The following is an 18159-nucleotide window of genomic DNA, read 5'->3' as shown; positions in this document are numbered from 1 at the left end:
GCCATGACTACAACTACTATGGAGGTGGTTTGGCTATGAAAATTACTAGTTGATATGAGAGTTTAGATTACAAGAGCATCACGAATGTGTTGTGACAACAAAAGCTCCATCTACATTGCGAGTAACCGGATCTTTCACTAACGTACCAAACATATTGAGATGAACTGTCACTACGTACTAGAGGAGTATCTACATGGCACTATCGATCTTCTCTATGTTACCTCAGAATACCAATTGACAAATTTCTTCGTCAAACCTCTCGCTGCTCTTAGATTTCACTTTCTCTTCGGCAAACTTTCGGTTGTCCAACCGTAAGTTTGAGGGGGTGTTAAAATGTATTCATGTACATAGTAAGACATATGTATACATATATATATATATATATATGTAACTAGGTTAGTATTTTTTAGTTTCTTTTACTTTTTTGTTCATATTGGACTAGTCAACACAAGGTTGACTAGTCAAAATGGAGTTGTTGGGGCTGGTCCAACTATGGAGCCCTCTTGTTGTGTATATATAGGGGTGAAATCCCCTCTCATTTGTAATGCTTCTTGCATGAATTTGTTATCAATAAAATATTATTATTTAGATTGTGAGCCTCTTTTGTTTGCCCCTTTGTGGTTTTGTAAGTGAACCCATTTTGTGGTTCTTTGTGTGTTCATTTTGGTGGATCTTGTGTGGTTCTTTTGTGTTCCTACCTTGGAGACTTGGTGAACTTTGTTGGAGGCTCTCATTTCTTTACTGGTATGACATGCAGCTTTGGGCACAAATGAAAATAGATGGTCATATGGATAAATCCACGTTTATGCATCTATAGCTTGACTTTCATTTCAGCAGGTTGATTGGATATCTTGAATATATTTAATGATAATATATATATGTGAATGAAGATGATTCTAGTTTGAAGGGAGGGGGGGTGGGGGTGGAGGATGTTAACTCTATCTAACTGATTAATGATATTACATCATGATTGTATTAGCCGATGAAAGTAACTTCGGGAACCAAAAACTCATTTTGATGATTCTCTCAATCCCAATATAATGAAACTCTTATCTAGTATGAATTGGTGATCAGAACATATATGAATAGAACTTATAATTTATACAGAATCAACTATGCTAAGTTCATTTGCAAGTCTGACTACAATGAGAGAGATCTGTGCACATTTTAAATTCTGCCCACCTAGTCCATATGTGTGTGTCTGTGCATCAACTATATGTTCTATAGAGTTGGAAATTATAGCTGCATTGACTCAATTTGACCCCCTGGATGAATACAGTGTGGTTTGTTTGCCAGGGTCATGTGTAATATGATTTGGATCATGAAATTTTTGTAGCTTGTGAGCCATTGATTTTGAAGATCTTGAAAAACCTGCATATGCATCAGAATCTCATGGTCTGAAACCAGTTTTCCACTAAACAAACCATGTGGATCGCATGTGCAGAGTCAGATCCGCATGTGATCATGCAAAATTTTTCCTCTCGTTCTTCTTTTCCTTCTCCTTGCCTTTCTAGCCTCTATTCCCTTTTGAAGGGGAATAAAAGACAGAAAAGAAGAGAGAATGAGAAAAGAAAGAAGAGAGATGAACTCTTTTGCAAGGTCTTATTTGACCAAAGAAATGTTTTTAAAATCACTCGCCTCCATTTTGAAAATTTGCGGAAAAAATGAAGAGACGAGATTCGCTCGTCGGTACGAGGTTCGACCGTTCCTGGCGCCTTTACCAGGGGTAATCGAACCAATGATCGAATTCATGCCTTTTGCTTTGCTAAAATATCATCTAAGAATTTATTCTAAGTCTAAATGCACAAAGAATCATGTTTGTGCGGATGTAAATGCAGAAATATATGCTTTTGAGAAAGTATTTTGGAAAATTGGGATTTTCCAAATGATTCTGAGATGAATTTGACAATGGAGTGAAGAAATGGTTTTTTTTTGAAAGTTGAATCTAACTTAGAACTTGAGATAGATCTGAAAAGATATTTGAAGTTCTAAGTTTTGAAATAATCGGAGTTGGGAAAATAAATCTTGAAAAAGAATGAAGAGAAAGGGGGATTTGAAGCTAAGAGAAAAAAAAATGAAGTTTCAAAGTCAAAATGGACTTTGAATTTGAATTTTGAATCTGGATTTCGAAGTGGAGACAGAATTTGAAATGGAATTGGATTCCAGATTTAAAGTTCGAAATCAGGATGGAATTTTGGATTTAAGAAATCCAAATGGAGTTTGGAAATAGAATTGGATTTAAGAAGTCTAGATAGGATCTGAAAATGGAATTGGTTTTTGAAATCTGGATTTGGGAATGGAATTGGATTTGAAATCTGGAATCCAAGATGGAATTTGAATTCGAAGTCTGAATCCTAAATAGAATTGGATCCGAAGTCTGGGGTCCAAGATGGAGTTGAATCCAAAATCTGGAATCCTAAATGGGATTAGATCCGAAGTCTGGAATCAAAGATGGAATTGAATCCGGGATCTGGAATTTTAAATGGAATTGGATCCGAAGTCTGGAATCCCAAATGGAATTGGATCCGAAGTCTGGAATCCAGAATGGGGTTGGATCCGGAAATATGGAATCTAAGATGAGATTGAATTTGTAAATCTGAATTCAAGGTGGAATTGAGTTCTAAATCTAGAATCCAAGATGGAATCGGATTTTGAAAATTAAAATGGGACTTTTGAAGATGTATCTGGATTTTGGAAATCCAGATTTGGATTTAAAACTTAGGAAAAATCAGATTTTGAGATTCAGAATCAATCTCAAGACTTTGATTTTGAATTTGAGAATCAAGACTCAATGAAAAATAAAGGAAAAACTTGATTTTAAGCTTGAGTTTTGAAATCAGAAGATGAATCAGAAATTTCAGAGTTAAATTGAACTTTGAAATTTGATCTGAAATGCTAAATTGAATGTGAAATTGAATCTTGGAAAGAAAAATGAATTTGAATTTTCAAAGTTGAATTGAACTTTGAAATTGGATTTGGATTGGAAATTGAATTTAGAATACAGAAATGAATTTGAAATCTCAAAGTCAAATTGGACTTTGAAATTGAAATTTGAATCTTTGAAATAAGATAGAAGGATGAATTTGATTTGAGAAATGAATAAGATACTCAAAATCACTTGAATTTTTTAGAAAGGATTTTAAAAATATGATGTAATTCTATCCTAGATGATGAAATGAATTAAAGAATTTGAAATTGTATTTTGAAAAAGCATATTTCATTCTTTAAATGAATTGAAGTAAGATTGAAGATATAATACATCCCTGATTATGGTTATTGAATGTATTATATAGTAATCATATTTAAATTTAAGTAAAGAATAAAATACATTTTGGTGCCTTTATAGAGTTTAAAATGAAATTAACTTTCAATATATCCTGACTATGACCATTGATATATATTTTGAGTTAATTTTAAGTTTAACTCTGATAAAGGAAAAATATTTGGAAAAATGTGATGATTTTTGAAAAAAATCCAGTGTGGATCCAGTGTTATACCATAAAAGATGAAAATCCTTATTTTTGTTCATGTCCTGACTATGGCCATTGATGCAAATCATCAACTTAGTGTTTAATCACATCTTATTAGAATGGTGCACGTGCCATTCGTGTTCCCATTTGTGGATTTTTTAGAATAAAAGAGAGAGTATCATGAAACAAGCAATTCTAGAAGATGCACATACTCATACATTCTAATCTAGTGCAGGAATGTAAATATTCCCATTAATGTATAACTATTACATTTGAATTGAATTGAAAATATCAGAAGTCATTAATCTAAGAAAGGGAGTCTAGATTTTTCATGTATTCCTGCAAAATAAAGCGGGTTAGTGAAATGAAATGGGGATCTTCGAAACACGAGCTTAGATTAACAAGAGCAAGTGTCAAGAATGACACTAAAGCATAACCCTTAAAAAGGGTATAACTGGAAACAAAATAAAAATAAAAATGTATTCTTTATTGATATTAAAAACCAATTGCTTAAGAAGCATTGTAGTAAAATACAAGAGGGGCTGCACCCCTTTATATACACAGCTGAAAGAGGACTCAATAGAGCTGTTGGGCACAGTCCAACAGCTCTATTTAGAGCTGTTGGAATGTGTCAGTCCAACAGCTCTATTGCTAGTCAAGTCTGGACAAGACTTGACTAGCAACAGTCATTCTAGTTCAAACTGAACTAGATGACATAAAGACAAAAAATAAAAATAAAGGAAAAAAAATTACAGAAAAGAAAGAAATGAAAAATGTATTTATATATATATAATAATATAATATTATTATATATACATATATGTACAGTTTTACATTTTAACACTCCCCCTCAAACTTACGGTACAATGAGCGAAAGTTTGTCTAAGAGAAAGTGAAATCGGGGAGCAGCGAGAGGCTTTGTAAAGAAGTCTGCTAACTGATATTCTGAAGTGACATATGGCAGATCAATTATCCCGTGTAGATATTCCTCTCTGACGTAGTGACAATCCATTTTGATGTGTTTGGTGCGTTCGTGGAATGTTCTGTTACTGGCAATGTAGATCGCACTTTTGTTGTCACAACACATTTGTGAAGCCTTTGTTGCTTCAACTCCCATGTCAGCAAGCAGTCGTCGGAGCCAAACTACTTCCATGGTCGTGGTTGCCATGGCTCTGTATTCAGCTTCGGTGGATGAGAGAGATACCTTCTGCTGCTTTTTACACCTCCACGAGATTAATGATTCCCCTAAAAAGACACAAAAGCCAGTGGTTGAGTGTCTGTTATTGGGATCACCTCCCCAATCAGCATCAGTATATGCAATTAAATCAAGAGAAGAGGAGGAAGATAAGAAAAGTCCTCGTGAAAGAGAGGACTTGATGTATCTTATAATACGCATGACTGCTCCCATATGAACAGAAGTAGGAGCATGTTGAAATTGACTTGCTGTATGAACAACATGTGCTATATCTGGTCTGGTAATGGATAGATAGGAAAGTGCCCCGACAAGCTGTCTGTAAGGAGTAGGGTCTGCAAGAAGTTCTCCATCATCAATCTTCATTTTAACATTAACAACTTCTGGAGTGTCGACTTTCTTATCATCAGTAATACCAGACCTGAAAACAATATCAAAAGCAAATTTAGTCTGAGATAATAAATATCCTCTAGGAGAATAAGCAACTTCAATGCCTAAAAAATATCTCAACAAGCCCAAATCAGTCATTTCAAAATGAGATTTAAGAAGTGTTTTGATTGTTTCAACTCCCTGTTTATCGCTTCCGGTGATGATCATATCATCCACATAGAGAAGAAGCACAATGATCCCTACATCAAAATTCTTAATAAACAAAGCAGTGTCAGTTAAACAAAATTGAAAACCAATATCAATCATAACACGACTAAACCTATCATACCAAGCTTTTGGTGCTTGTTTAAGTCCATAAAGAGCTTTTTCTAAGCGAAGGACTTTACCTTTAGGAATACTTAGACCAGGAGGGGGTTCCATATATACTTCTTCAACTAGCTTTCCATTTAAAAAAGCATTTTTGACATCCATTTGAAAAATAGACCATTTTTTGATAGAAGCTAAGGCAATTAAGGTTCGGACAGTAGTCATACGAGCCACCGGAGCAAAGGTTTCTTCATAATCAATCCCATATTCTTGGGCATAACCTTTGGCTACTAAACGGGCTTTATATCTTTCAAGAGTACCATCACTCTTGGTTTTAATTTTATAAACCCATCGACATCCTATAGTTTTCTTCCCTGGAGGAAGATCTTGAATATTCCATGTAGAAGCCTTTTAAAGTGCATCTAATTCAGCTTTCATGGCTTCTATCCATTTGATATCATTTTTTGCTTGAAAATATGTGGATGGTTCTTCATATGAGTGAATTAATGCAATAACTGCCCTATATGTGGGTGAGAAAGACTCGTATGATACAAACTTTCCTGGAGGCCTCGAGATTCGGGTTGATTGTCTAGTTGGAATGTTAGAATATTTCTCAAGTGCACATGAAGGATTAGACTCTTGTCGCCTGGAATATTGAATACTAGTATCTCTATGAACTTCTTCATTTTCAACATTAAGATCAATAATTCTTTGATCATCATCAAAGTTACAGTAAAGGTCATATTCATTAGATGTTGATGTTAGATCTAGCAAAAAGGAGTACTCAGTGACGTCTTTTAATTTTCTAAAATCAAAGAAGCTCTTCTTTTCAAGAAAGGAAACATTTCTAGACACATATAGTTTATTATTTTTGAAGTCAAAACATCTATAACCTTTCTGGTTTTCAGCATATCCTAAAAAGGCACAGGGAATCGCACGAGGGGAAAGTTTATCATTTTTGTCAGTAAATATGAAACATTTGCACCCAAATATTCTTAGTTTAGAGTAGTCTGGAGAAATGTTCATAAGTTTTTCAATGAGAGTGATATTTTGTAACGAAGAAGATGGCATCCTATTAATGAGATATGTGGCAGTTAAGGCAGCTTCTGCCCAAAAGTCTTTCGGGACTTGATTTGCTATTAATAAAGTCCTAGTGGTTTCTATAATATGGCGGTGTTTTCGTTCTGCCAGTCCATTTTGTTGAGGTGTATAAGGACAAGATCTTTGATGTGTGATGCCATGCAATTTAAGATAATTTTGAAAATCTGTGGATAAGAACTCTCCCCGTGAATCTGTGCGAAAAATAGTAATATCATTTTGAAACTTGTTTTTAACCATATTATGAAAAGTTTGAAAGTACGAAAATACTTCAGACTTATGTTTGAGAAAGTACATCCACGTATGTCGGGAGAAATCATCGACAAAAATAACATAGTAAACAAATCCTCCTTTAGAAATTACTGGTGCAGGACCCCAAACATCCGAGTGTATTAATTCAAGTGGTCTTGAAGAGAAAAAGGTTCTGTTCTGAAATGGTAATTTTTTCATTTTGCCGAGAATACAATCTTTACAATCAAATGATTCAGAGTTACAAAATTTCCCTAGATTTGGAAAATGTTGGATTTTGGCTATATGTGGGTGGCCAAGTCTCTTATGCCACAGTTCCAACTCTATTTTTTGAATATTATAACAAAAAGCTTTCTTCGGCATTTCCAAAAAATCCATGTAATAGAGTCCTCCTTCTCTATGGCCTTCCCCAATCAGCTTGCCTGACTGACGATCCTGTACCCAACAACCATGAGAAGAAAAAGAAATATTACACCCATAATCAGAAATTTGAGATACAGATAAAAGATTTAAATTTAATTTGGGAACATGTCTAATTTCTGGAATAATTTTTTTTTTTGTTTTATAAATTTTTTCAAAATTTCCTATTCCTTCTATTTCAAGAGAAGTCCCATCAGCAGTAAAGACCTTTGACACACTTGTTTTATTTTTAACACATTTGGATAGACTTTGATTATTTGGGGTTATGAAAAGATGCACCAGAGTCAAGAAGCCAAGAAATTTTACCTAGATCAGAAAAAGATGAGGCTGCTGCGCCGGTTGAAGCTTCAGATGAGGAAGAGGCACCTTTGATGAGAGGCTGAAGAATCTCCATTAGTTGGGCCAGGGAAATTGGTGCATCCTGATCTTTAGGCTCCGATCCAGCAATTGCAGCTCTTTTTTCTCTCAGCTCCTTAAGTTTGGGACATTGTGGCCTATAGTGTCCCGGTTCATGACAGTGATGACAAATAAGTTTCTTCTTATCATAGTCACCATTTTGTTGGTTAAAGTGAGGATGCCTATATGATCGAACATGATTCCCTGGTCTAGACACGGCTAAAACGGAATCATCTTCAATTTTTAAAGAACCTTTCCGGATACGATTTTCTTCCATTGTTAACTCTTCAATAGTTTCAACAATAGAAGGAATTTTTCCCCGGTGAAGTAGGGCCGATTTAGTGGTTTCAAATTCCGGCTTTAATCCAGTGATAAACTGGTAAAAATGTTCGGCATCGAGTTGTTTCTGACGAAGCTCGATGTCTTCGGCACAATGCCACTTTGGTTCTAAAAGGGAAAGTTCTTCCCAAAGTTCGGACAACCCATTGTAATATTCACGAATAGTTTTGTCTCCTTGTGTCATCATTCGAACTTTTTCTTGGAGGTTGCACACGTGTGCAATATCTTTAAGGGAATACATATTCTTAAGGTATTCCCATGCCTTATCGGCATGATCAAATTTGGCAAGACTTGAGCATTTTTTAATGTCAACGCTATTGATAAGCCATGACATTATCTTCGCATGAGATATTCTCCATTCTTTCCATTTCTTCTCGTATGAGGCAATAGCCTTGATTTTCTCTTCTTCCGATAGAGGGACCTCTTTATCTCCCTCCTTTTTAGTAAGAGATAGCTTAGGTTCCGAATCGGAACCATCCACAATCCCCCATAAGCCTTTTCCCCATATATGGTGCTTCATGATTGAAGCCCATGTTACATAGTTCGTATCGCTTAGTTTCATAGGCATGATGGTGACTTTATCATTGTCATCCATCGATTACAAGGAGAGAATGAATAGGGATAGAAGAGAAACAAGAAGGAAAATGAAAAAGAAAGAAAAAAAAACAATACAACAAGATGTGAAATCTTCTCCAATGAAGTGATAAAACACTTCTCTTCAAGTGGCGAACACTTTTGCAAACGGGCACGGAAACCGAGGCAGCTTTTCCTCAAGATTTAGTACTTCCGCGGCTTTGATACCATGAAATGAAATGGGGATCTTCGAAACACGAGCTTAGATTAACAAGAGCAAGTGTCAAGAATGACACTAAAGCATAACCCTTAAAAAGGGTATAACTGGAAACAAAATAAAAATAAAAATGTATTCTTTATTGATATGAAAAACCAATTGCTTAAGAAGCATTGGAGTAAAATACAAGAGGGGCTGCACCCCTTTATATACACAGCTGAAAGATGACTCAATAGAGCTGTTGGGCACAGTCCAACAGCTCTATTTAGAGCTGTTGGAATGTGTGAGTCCAACAACTCTATTAAGAGCTGTTGGACTGTATCAGTCCAACAACTCTATTGCTAGTCAAGTCTGGACAGGACTTGACTAGCAACAGTTATTCTAGTTCAAACTGAACTAGATGACATAAAGACAAAAAATAAAAATAAAGGAAAAAAAATTACAGAAAAGAAAGAAATGAAAAATGTATTTATATATATATATAATAATATAATATTATTATATATACATATATGTACAGTTTTACATTTTAACAGTTAGTACAAGTGAAAGGAGAGATGGCAATATTCCCTGATATCAGGAATGCAAATGGTGAAATGAAATTTAAAATGTATGTGGGATGCACCTAGCTAAATGCGTATATGTATGCCTAAATGTAGATGAGAATGAAAAGATGCATATGAAGGTATATATGCACTCATATGCCTATGATTGAAAACCTATATAAAAGCTAAATACATGTATATCATATATGCAACATGTAATGCATGCATTTAAGTATAATGCCTATGTGTTATATCTATACATAGATGGAGATGCTCTCACTAAAAGGTATGGAAAACATGTGCTACTTATGAACATGATGGAAAGATATACTACGAATGCATAAGTGAAGCAATAGGTGCAGCACAGTGTGTATATAGTGGTGGCATGTTATAGATGGCTAACATGATGAGGACAATAGGTGCTGAGTGAAGAAGCTGGAACCCAGACTATAATAATAAGTGCAGCTGCAGCACAGGTATGGCAGCAGGGGAGGTATGAATATAACAGGGAAACTAGTGAGGGCAGATGTCATGGTGGAGGCTAGTGGAGATGCTAGGTGTGGTGGTATATATATATGTTGTGCATAATATATTAAGAAAAGAGAGTGAATAGTGATGCTTACAGAAAATACAGAAAAAAATATCAACAGCTTGTGCACTGTGTAGTGGTGAATGATGGCCTACGAGATAATGGAGATGCAGTGTGAATTACAACAGTGAATGCTGCTGTACTATTTGCAGGAAAGCTGTGATGGGTTGAATGGATAGTGGGCAGTGACATAGTGATGTTGTAGTAGGTAGTAGTATGATGTAGTGTAGTGGATGATTAACAACAGAGGTATCCACTGTTGTACCTTAGTACAAATGCCACTCTATCGAGAATATCAAATGGAATATCTCGACATTGCGAACAAGGATTGAGGCAGATACTACAGTTATGAATATGCTGTGTTATGCTGTGGCAATGGTGAAAATATTGGTGTGGGGGACTGCATTGAGGTGTAAATATATAGATATGGTGATAATTATGAACAACATAGCTGACGACAACTGGAAATTGAAACCAAGGCTTAGCAACTCAGCAACTCAACAACTTAACAACTCAGGGCCAACAACTTAGGGCTTTTCAGCAAATCAAAATTCGAGCTAAGCATCCAGTTTCTAATCCAATGAATCAAGATTTTTGCAGCAAATAAAATTGGAACCGAGGCTTGGTTTTTTTAACTCAGCAGCTCAGTAACTCAGGGCTTTTCAGCAAATCAGAATTTTAGCTAAGCATCTGGTTTCCAATCCAATGAATCAAGATTTTTCAGCAAATAAAATTGGAACCTAGACTTAGGTTTTTAACTCAGCAGCTCAGCAACTCGGGGTTTTCAGTAAATCAGAATTTTAGCTAAGCATCTGGTTTCTAATCCAATGAATCAAGATTTTGCAGCAAATAAAATTGGAACCTAGACTTATGTTTTTAACTCAGCAGATGAGGATGAATTAAAACTGGATTTTGAGTTGAACAGAGCATTTCTTTATTGTAGGTGAGTGCCGACATATAACTGTTGTATTAAAGAGCACGACATCCTGTAAAATGCTGGATGATGCGTGTTGTTAATGGGAAGGTGTATGGAAGGAAACCTTGTGAAGGCATAGCGACCACTGTTATAGCTACATTGGGTGAGTGGTGTGGGCTAACGGCTACAGCAGGGAACCCTTGAATTGCTATGGAATTCAAGTGAAGATGAGGTGCGGTGGTGGATGGATAAAATGACTGTGAATTTTTCTTTGACCCCTAAAAAGCTAACTGTGCAGTTTAATCACAGACCTCAAATGCAACATGAAGGATCAAACAACTGGGCGAAGTTTAAAGAAAAAGCAGACTTTATAGCAAAAAATTTTCTATCCACACCTTCTGACCAGTAGCATTGCAAATTCTCCTTTTTATATACACCATCCATGACCACAAAGCTTGCTTGGCATTCACCTCAAGGGATTCTAAGTCATCCCAAATTTCACAGATAAAGGATCAGATCAGAAGCCGCAGAAAACAAAGTTTAAACAAACCTGAAATCGATTGTGACCTTGAAACCTATTGATATTATTCCCATTACAGCTATCATCCAATCGTACGCTAGATTCCACCTAGCCATCACGATTCTGCCGATTTGAGTAGATCGCAAGACAATCCTTCAGACACTTCCAGAAGGTCAATCCATTAGCAAGATCAACCCCAAAGGAAAGCTAAGCTTCGTAGTGGGATCCAGAGGAAGAAGCCCAGAAATCCGTTCCCAAACCAGTGATATCCACGAAGAAGAGATGACCACATTTTTAAGACAGACTGGATTTTTAACCAGATCAAATTAATGGCAGTATTATCATGATTATTTATTGTAGGTAGTGGTTACTGAACTCATTCATAATTCGAAGATAAGATCTTCATTTTGGAAACATTAGAGCAGAACACTGTTGTGGCATAGGGAAATTCTATCTCATGAAACTTGAATCACATTGTTATTTCTGTTCGGTGGTTTTGAACATGTGCAACTCACACCATGGCGTGTATCATGCCCCATATGAAGGCTCCAGATAATTCATGACCCTCAGCCGCATGGTTTTTAGCAAGTACATAAATAATAAAAAAAATTGCCATCATAGGGGACACGAAAAGAATGGTATGCAGGAGAGCTAATTGACAAATGCTGCAAATGCGAAGATGATAATGGAAGGGATACTACAGTCATGAATGGCGTGCAAATACAGAGCGCTAATCAGATCAAATAGTCCTAAATAATCTATGAAACAGCCGATTGCACCAGAATAAGTAATAATAATAAAAAATGAAATAGAAGGAGATGATCAAACAAATTAGGACAATCCAACGAAATTCACCCGGGAGATGAACATAGAATGCGACGAAGAGATCAATTGATAAGCAAGCATGTATGATCTTAACAAATGATCAAATCGAACAAATTACTTAAAATGAATTAGATGGTTCCGGTCGGCTACTCTAAAAAAAAGGTCGGGTGAATGGACGACATCCAATTAGTGCAAGAATGAAGCAAAATACATAGATAAAAAATAAAAAGATCGCAGAATCACATAAATCAGCACAAACATGGGGATTGAAAAATCAAAAGGAAATAAAAAACTGAAAAGAAAACAAGAAAAAAAAATGTATTGGAATGAAACATTCCGTTTGCTATAGCATTATGTACATTGACACTGCTATATGCAGGTCGATTCTACGAATTATGCTCAAAACGAACCATTGAGAAAGTGATGTAATCAAGAAGACTGTAAATGAAGATTTTACCAAAATAAAATAAAATAGAGAGAACGATCACTTACCTGTAGTTGTAGTTCTGCTGACTGAGGATTGACCCTTTTCCTGCTGATCGGGGAGAACCAGAGGAAATAAAGGAAGAAGAAGAAGGAATGAAAAAGAGAAAAAGGGGGAGGAAGACGGACTGCGATGGTAAAACGGATGTGAAGGAGAAGAAGGCTATGTGGGTTGCGGAGGGATTGCGAGCGTGGATGCCTGGCTTCCTTTGCGTGCTCCTTTTTAAAGAGGGAGCAAAAGGATCTGGAAGAGGAAAAGGCCGTTGGAGATGAACGGGAGAGGAAGAAGAAGGCAAGCGATAGGCTTAGTTAAGAGTCGAGAAGCGATTCAGTTAGCGATCGATGGACGAGGCATGAAGGAGGCAGCCAATGGAGGGTGGATCGATCGAGAGCTTCTGGGAGAGAGAGAGGGGGGGGGGGGGTCGTGATCGGGAGAGGGAGAAGGGAGAGCGCAACGGAAAACCGTTGGGAAGCCGTTCACAGGAGTTCAAATTTTCAAAAACAAGGCTCTCTTGAAAAATTTTCTCAAAAAAAGGGTTTTCAAAACCATTTTTTTGTATTTTTCCTTTTCAATTCGATTTTTGTTCTTTTTCTTCGTATTTTCTGTATTTTTTGTATTTTTTGAAATAAAACTCTAAAAACTGAAGGAAAATAAGGGATTTAAAACTATTTTTTTTGTATTTTCGAGAAATATTTACAAAAGAAGGGTTTTCTCAGAATTCGGGTTTGATTTCTTCAGAAAATGGGTTTAGATCCGGATTTTGAGGAATGTTCGAGTCTTGAACCTCGAATCGAGAAATACAGAGCATCGGATCCAAATGGACACCGGATCGACTGTCTGAGCCTTTCAGATTTTTTTTTTGGCATTTTTGTAAATTTAATTTGAAATTTGGATAACGAGGCTCAGATTTGGATTTTAACACTGGATCCGGATCCGAAATTGAGTTAGATATAGAAAATGGATTTGATTCCAGTAAATCCGAAGAATTACTGAAATTTAGATTGAAATTGACTCAATTTTCTCAGAAAAATGGAGCCAAGGGAAAAAAGGAAATATTTGCAAAATTTTGAAAAATTTGGGCTGTTCACACCGCACCACAAAAAAAAGACTCAAAATTTGAAAATAGTGCTTTCTACTATATTGTATGTACTGTCAACTGTACAAAATATTAACCCCATATACGTATGTTTGCATGTATTAATGACACACACAGGATATTGTGGACAATATCAAGTTTTGCATTCCATTTGTGCCCTGAATTCATGGTAACCACCACTAAACTAGTGGGTCCAGTGTGGCCAGGGCTGGGCCCAACCCAGTACAGTGTACCATCTCTGGACTAGAAAATGTCCTGACATGCTTAGAAATAGTTGCAACTAATTGTTGCATACAGTAGAGAATGTGCCATCAGGCTTTTAGTAAATTTACTAGAATGCAATTCATGTTTATTAGGAAGATTTATATTTTCAAAGTCCAACTAATAGTGGAATAATGTTCGTGATATCAAGCAATGGAAAACATCATGGCGTTATTTCTAAAACATGTACTCTGTCACATGGGTGCGGGTGCGGGTGTGACACGAGTGCGTTTCAATTTCAAAAATTTTGGACACAGGGACACGGGTATATATATGTATATATATTTTTAAAAAAATATATCTAAAGACTGTGCTCTGCAGTCTGCTAAAGACTGTGCTCTGCACAGTCCTGCTAAAGACTGTTTCTGTTAAAGACTGTGCAGCTGCGCAGTCTTTCTGCTAAATTTATAAAAGATATATATTTTTAAAAAAATATATAAAAGATATTTTTTTTTTAGTTTTTATACATTGTTTGTCCTAAAAAATGGACAAAAATAGACTCAGTCAAAGTTGTCCGAGTCCAAAATGTGGACAGACTCGGTCCAGGTGCGTTCCGAGTCCGACACCTGTTGACCGAGTCCGCCCCGTGTCTGAAGCCACACCCGTGTCGGGGCGTGTCGATGCGGGTGTGTCACCTCCCAAGCCGAGTCCGTGTGACATAGCATGTACTTGCTTAGACACGACTTTACAGTCTTATATCTTGTTAAATGCATGGGCATACTTATACATTACATGCATGATCTTATTTGCAAAAAATATAGAAGCTCATCCACTTTTGCTTTAGTTATACGACCTTGGAAAAGAGGGAGGAGAGAGAATTTCTGCATCTCATGCATCAATGCCTTGTCTGTACAGTTGTAGAGAGATAAAAACACAGCAACTGCTGCTTTACTGAGATTTGCGGGTTAACTGGAAGATGTGTTTTTACCTCGTGCAGCAGTTGCTATATGTTTTTATTTCTGTCATTTTTAAACTGCAAACTTCAGGCTACACATTCTAGTCCAATTTCACTAATAAATTGTAACTTTCTTTTGGTTACAATCTCATGTGCTTCATCTGTTGCAGCTGGTCATGCTACAGAATCTTTTTCAGACTTTGTTGTAGGCCATGGAGAATTATGGTCTGCTCAGATTTTGTCTGCTGTTGTCAATAAGGTTAGTTTCACTAGTTGCCAAATTCAATGATTTGTGCATTCTCAGGGTTAGTTCTTGATTGCATTTATGCATGTTATTCTGCAGTTAGGACTGAAATGTACTTGGATGGATGCAAGGGATGTCCTTATTGTTAATCCTACCAATTCCAATCAAGTAGATCCTGATTATGCCGAGTCAGAGAAGAGATTGGAGAAATGGTTCTCCAACAATCCATCTAAAACCATAATTGCTACCGGATTTATTGCTAGCACACCCAAAAATATTCCAACAACTTTGAAGAGGGATGGCAGTGACTTCTCCGCTGCAATTATGGGTGCTCTTTTCAGGGCTAGGCAAGTCACAATATGGACAGATGTTGATGGAGTGTATAGTGCAGATCCTAGAAAAGGTACTTTGTGGTGGATATCTTGTTTTCTTTAGATTTGCTGTAAATCCTGCATAGCATGGTTAGTTGGACTAGTAAAAGTTAAGATTTATGGAGCAGAGTCTAATGGACTTACATCTAAATTGATTTAACTTTATTTTTTGGCAGTTAGTGAGGCTATAATTCTCAAAACGTTGTCTTATCAGGAGGCTTGGGAGCTGGTGAAGTTGATACCTACCACTCTTATATATCAAACATCTATTCATTGTCAATATTAGGTTATTCACTTTTAAGATCATTTGTTTCATTGGCAGTCATATTTTGGGGCAAATGTCTTGCATCCTCGCTCTATTATTCCGGTGATGAGGTATAACATTCCCATCGTAATAAGAAATGTTTTCAATCTCTCGTCTCCTGGAACAATGATATGTTACCCTAATGAGGATGAAAAGCGAGACTCGTTAAGCTTGGATTCTGTTGTCAAGGGTTTTGCAACAATAGACAATTTAGCTCTTGTTAACGTTGAAGGGTAATTTTCCTTTCTTGACATCTGTCTGTGATGGTTTCTCATTTAGTGCATAATCAGACTTTTCTTTATGTTGATTTGACAGTACATTTTGGCTGATTTACAGGACTGGAATGGCTGGTGTTCCTGGTACAGCTAGTGCCATATTTGGTGCTGTTAAAGATGTAGGAGCAAATGTTATTATGATATCCCAGGCAAGTGTATTTCTTGGGTACCCTTGGTAATTAGAGTGACCAATTTCATGCCTATTAAATCAAATGGAGTTAACTGTAGGCTAGTAGTGAGCACTCTGTGTGCTTTGCTGTGCCTGAGAAGGAAGTGAGTGCTGTTGCTGAAGTCTTGGAGTCCAGGTTCCGGCAGGCTTTGGATGCTGGGCGCCTTGCTAAGGTACCATTGCTAGTAATATTGGCCATGCTGCATGCAGTTAGTATTTGGAATTCAATTGGTAAATCCAAATAGTAATTAGCTTCTGCTGCTTTTCCTTTACTGTGATTGAGAATATCAGGTGCAGTACTTTCACCTGAATTAATACACTGCAGAATTTTCTAGTGTCAGAATTGTCCAGACCTAGTTATCAATGTGATATATATAATAATCACAGATATAGGCAATTTTTTGAAAATATAGCAATAATATCACTATAAATTCATAAAAAGATATTAAAGGAAAAATATCATAATATTTTGAAAATATCATAATATTTTGAAAATATCATAATATTTTGAAAATATCATAATATTTTGAAAATATCAGAAATTTATATATATCACGATATTATCACAATAACATCAAGTTATTATCAATTACTTCTTACTTTTTTACTTCTTTTCTATATCTTAAGTACATTTTTCTTCTTTCTTTTATATTTTTTACTTATTTCTTTGATTTTATGTGTATTTTATTGTCTAAACATGTTATTTTCTTACTTATTTCTGCTATTTTTATATTTTTTAAACTTTTTAAGCCCTGAGTTTTTCCCGAGATTTATCAACTAAACCTATATTGTCATGAGAAATTGCCTTGCCGAGACCGATATATATATATATATATATATATATATATATATATATATATATATATATATATATATATATATATATATAGAGAGAGAGAGAGAGAGAGAGAGAGAGAGAGAGAGAGAGAGAGAGAGAGAGAGATCACTTGATAACATTAATAACATGGCTTATTGCTATTAAAAGAGAAACTTCCGTGTATATTTGCTATTCTTTAAACTCTCTCCTGTTTCCTATATTGTTTTCTCCTTTTAGGTTGAAGTTATTAGAGATTGCAGTATTCTGGCAGCAGTTGGGCAGAAAATGGCCAGTACTCCTGGAGTCAGTGCTACTCTTTTCAATGCTCTCGCTAAGGTACTAATCTAAGGTACTCCCAATGTGTTGGCAGTGTTCTCCAGTAGGGTGATGCCGATATTATTATATTACCCTAAGCTTACTCTGGCTGCGTTCTTTCTGTTTGTTTCAATCTATGTTTCTGTTAAAGAATCTCGATTACAATATTCACATTCCTCTACCAGGCTAATGTGAATATACGAGCCATCGCTCAAGGATGCTCTGAATACAATATTACAGTAGTGTTGAGACATGAGGATTGCATAAGGGCTTTGCGAGCTGCACATTCAATATTTTTCCTATCAAAAACGACTGTGTCTGTTGGCATAATTGGACCAGGATTGATTGGGGCCACGTTGCTTGATCAGCTTCGGGATCAGGTGTGCTTACCCCTATTCTTTTAAAATATTATTGTCCATTTTGTCATGATGGTTTTCTTCCCAAGGCAAATGGCAATTATGTTTACAATTATTCTGTATAATTATAAGATTTGGATGTTGGATAATCTTGATTTAATCAACTTGTTGTCCCAATTCCATATCTCAGCAGTAGGCTGCCTTCTAGCACATAAAACATCAGAATGTATGACCAAGCTAGCTTATGTGTATTTGTTTAAACTTTATATTCATGAAGGTAACTAATACTTGGAGAATGAATTTGTTACACAGGCATACGTGTGTGTGTGTGCATATATATATATATATATATAAAAGCTAATAAAGTATCAATTTTCCTTTTGTTTTCACTTGAAATTCTTCTACCATGCTAACACCTACTAGTGATATCTTTGGGTAACTTCTAAAAAAGCAAGAAACTTCTTTGTGGAAGGTACAAAATGAACCTTCAGTGGGATTGAGCAAGGACTTATCATCAGCTTAGGATT

General features: G+C 35.9%; 1 protein-coding gene across 2 annotated transcripts in view; it reads left to right on the top strand.

Moving 5' to 3' along the window:
• The window catches only part of LOC149815845 (bifunctional aspartokinase/homoserine dehydrogenase 1, chloroplastic-like), a 96657-nt gene that overhangs the window by 16766 nt on the left and 61732 nt on the right, over nucleotides 1-18159 (top strand). For both annotated transcript variants that reach the window (XM_089990047.1, XM_089990046.1), the window contains exons 4-11: nucleotides 14952-15040; nucleotides 15125-15428; nucleotides 15573-15625; nucleotides 15719-15933; nucleotides 16037-16124; nucleotides 16204-16317; nucleotides 17199-17297; nucleotides 17462-17656. In XM_089990047.1, coding sequence (XP_089846173.1) covers nucleotides 14952-15040; nucleotides 15125-15428; nucleotides 15573-15625; nucleotides 15719-15933; nucleotides 16037-16124; nucleotides 16204-16317; nucleotides 17199-17297; nucleotides 17462-17656 — 1157 coding nt within the window. The remainder of the gene's footprint in view (nucleotides 1-14951; nucleotides 15041-15124; nucleotides 15429-15572; nucleotides 15626-15718; nucleotides 15934-16036; nucleotides 16125-16203; nucleotides 16318-17198; nucleotides 17298-17461; nucleotides 17657-18159) is intronic.

The sequence above is a fragment of the Nuphar pumila genome, chromosome 15 (genome assembly GCF_984573655.1).
Source record: "Nuphar pumila chromosome 15, dmNupPumi1.hap1.1, whole genome shotgun sequence".
Lineage (NCBI taxonomy): Eukaryota > Viridiplantae > Streptophyta > Magnoliopsida > Nymphaeales > Nymphaeaceae > Nuphar > Nuphar pumila.
The sequence above is the reverse complement of the archived record's forward strand: the minus strand, read 5'-3'. Positions and strand labels throughout refer to the sequence as shown.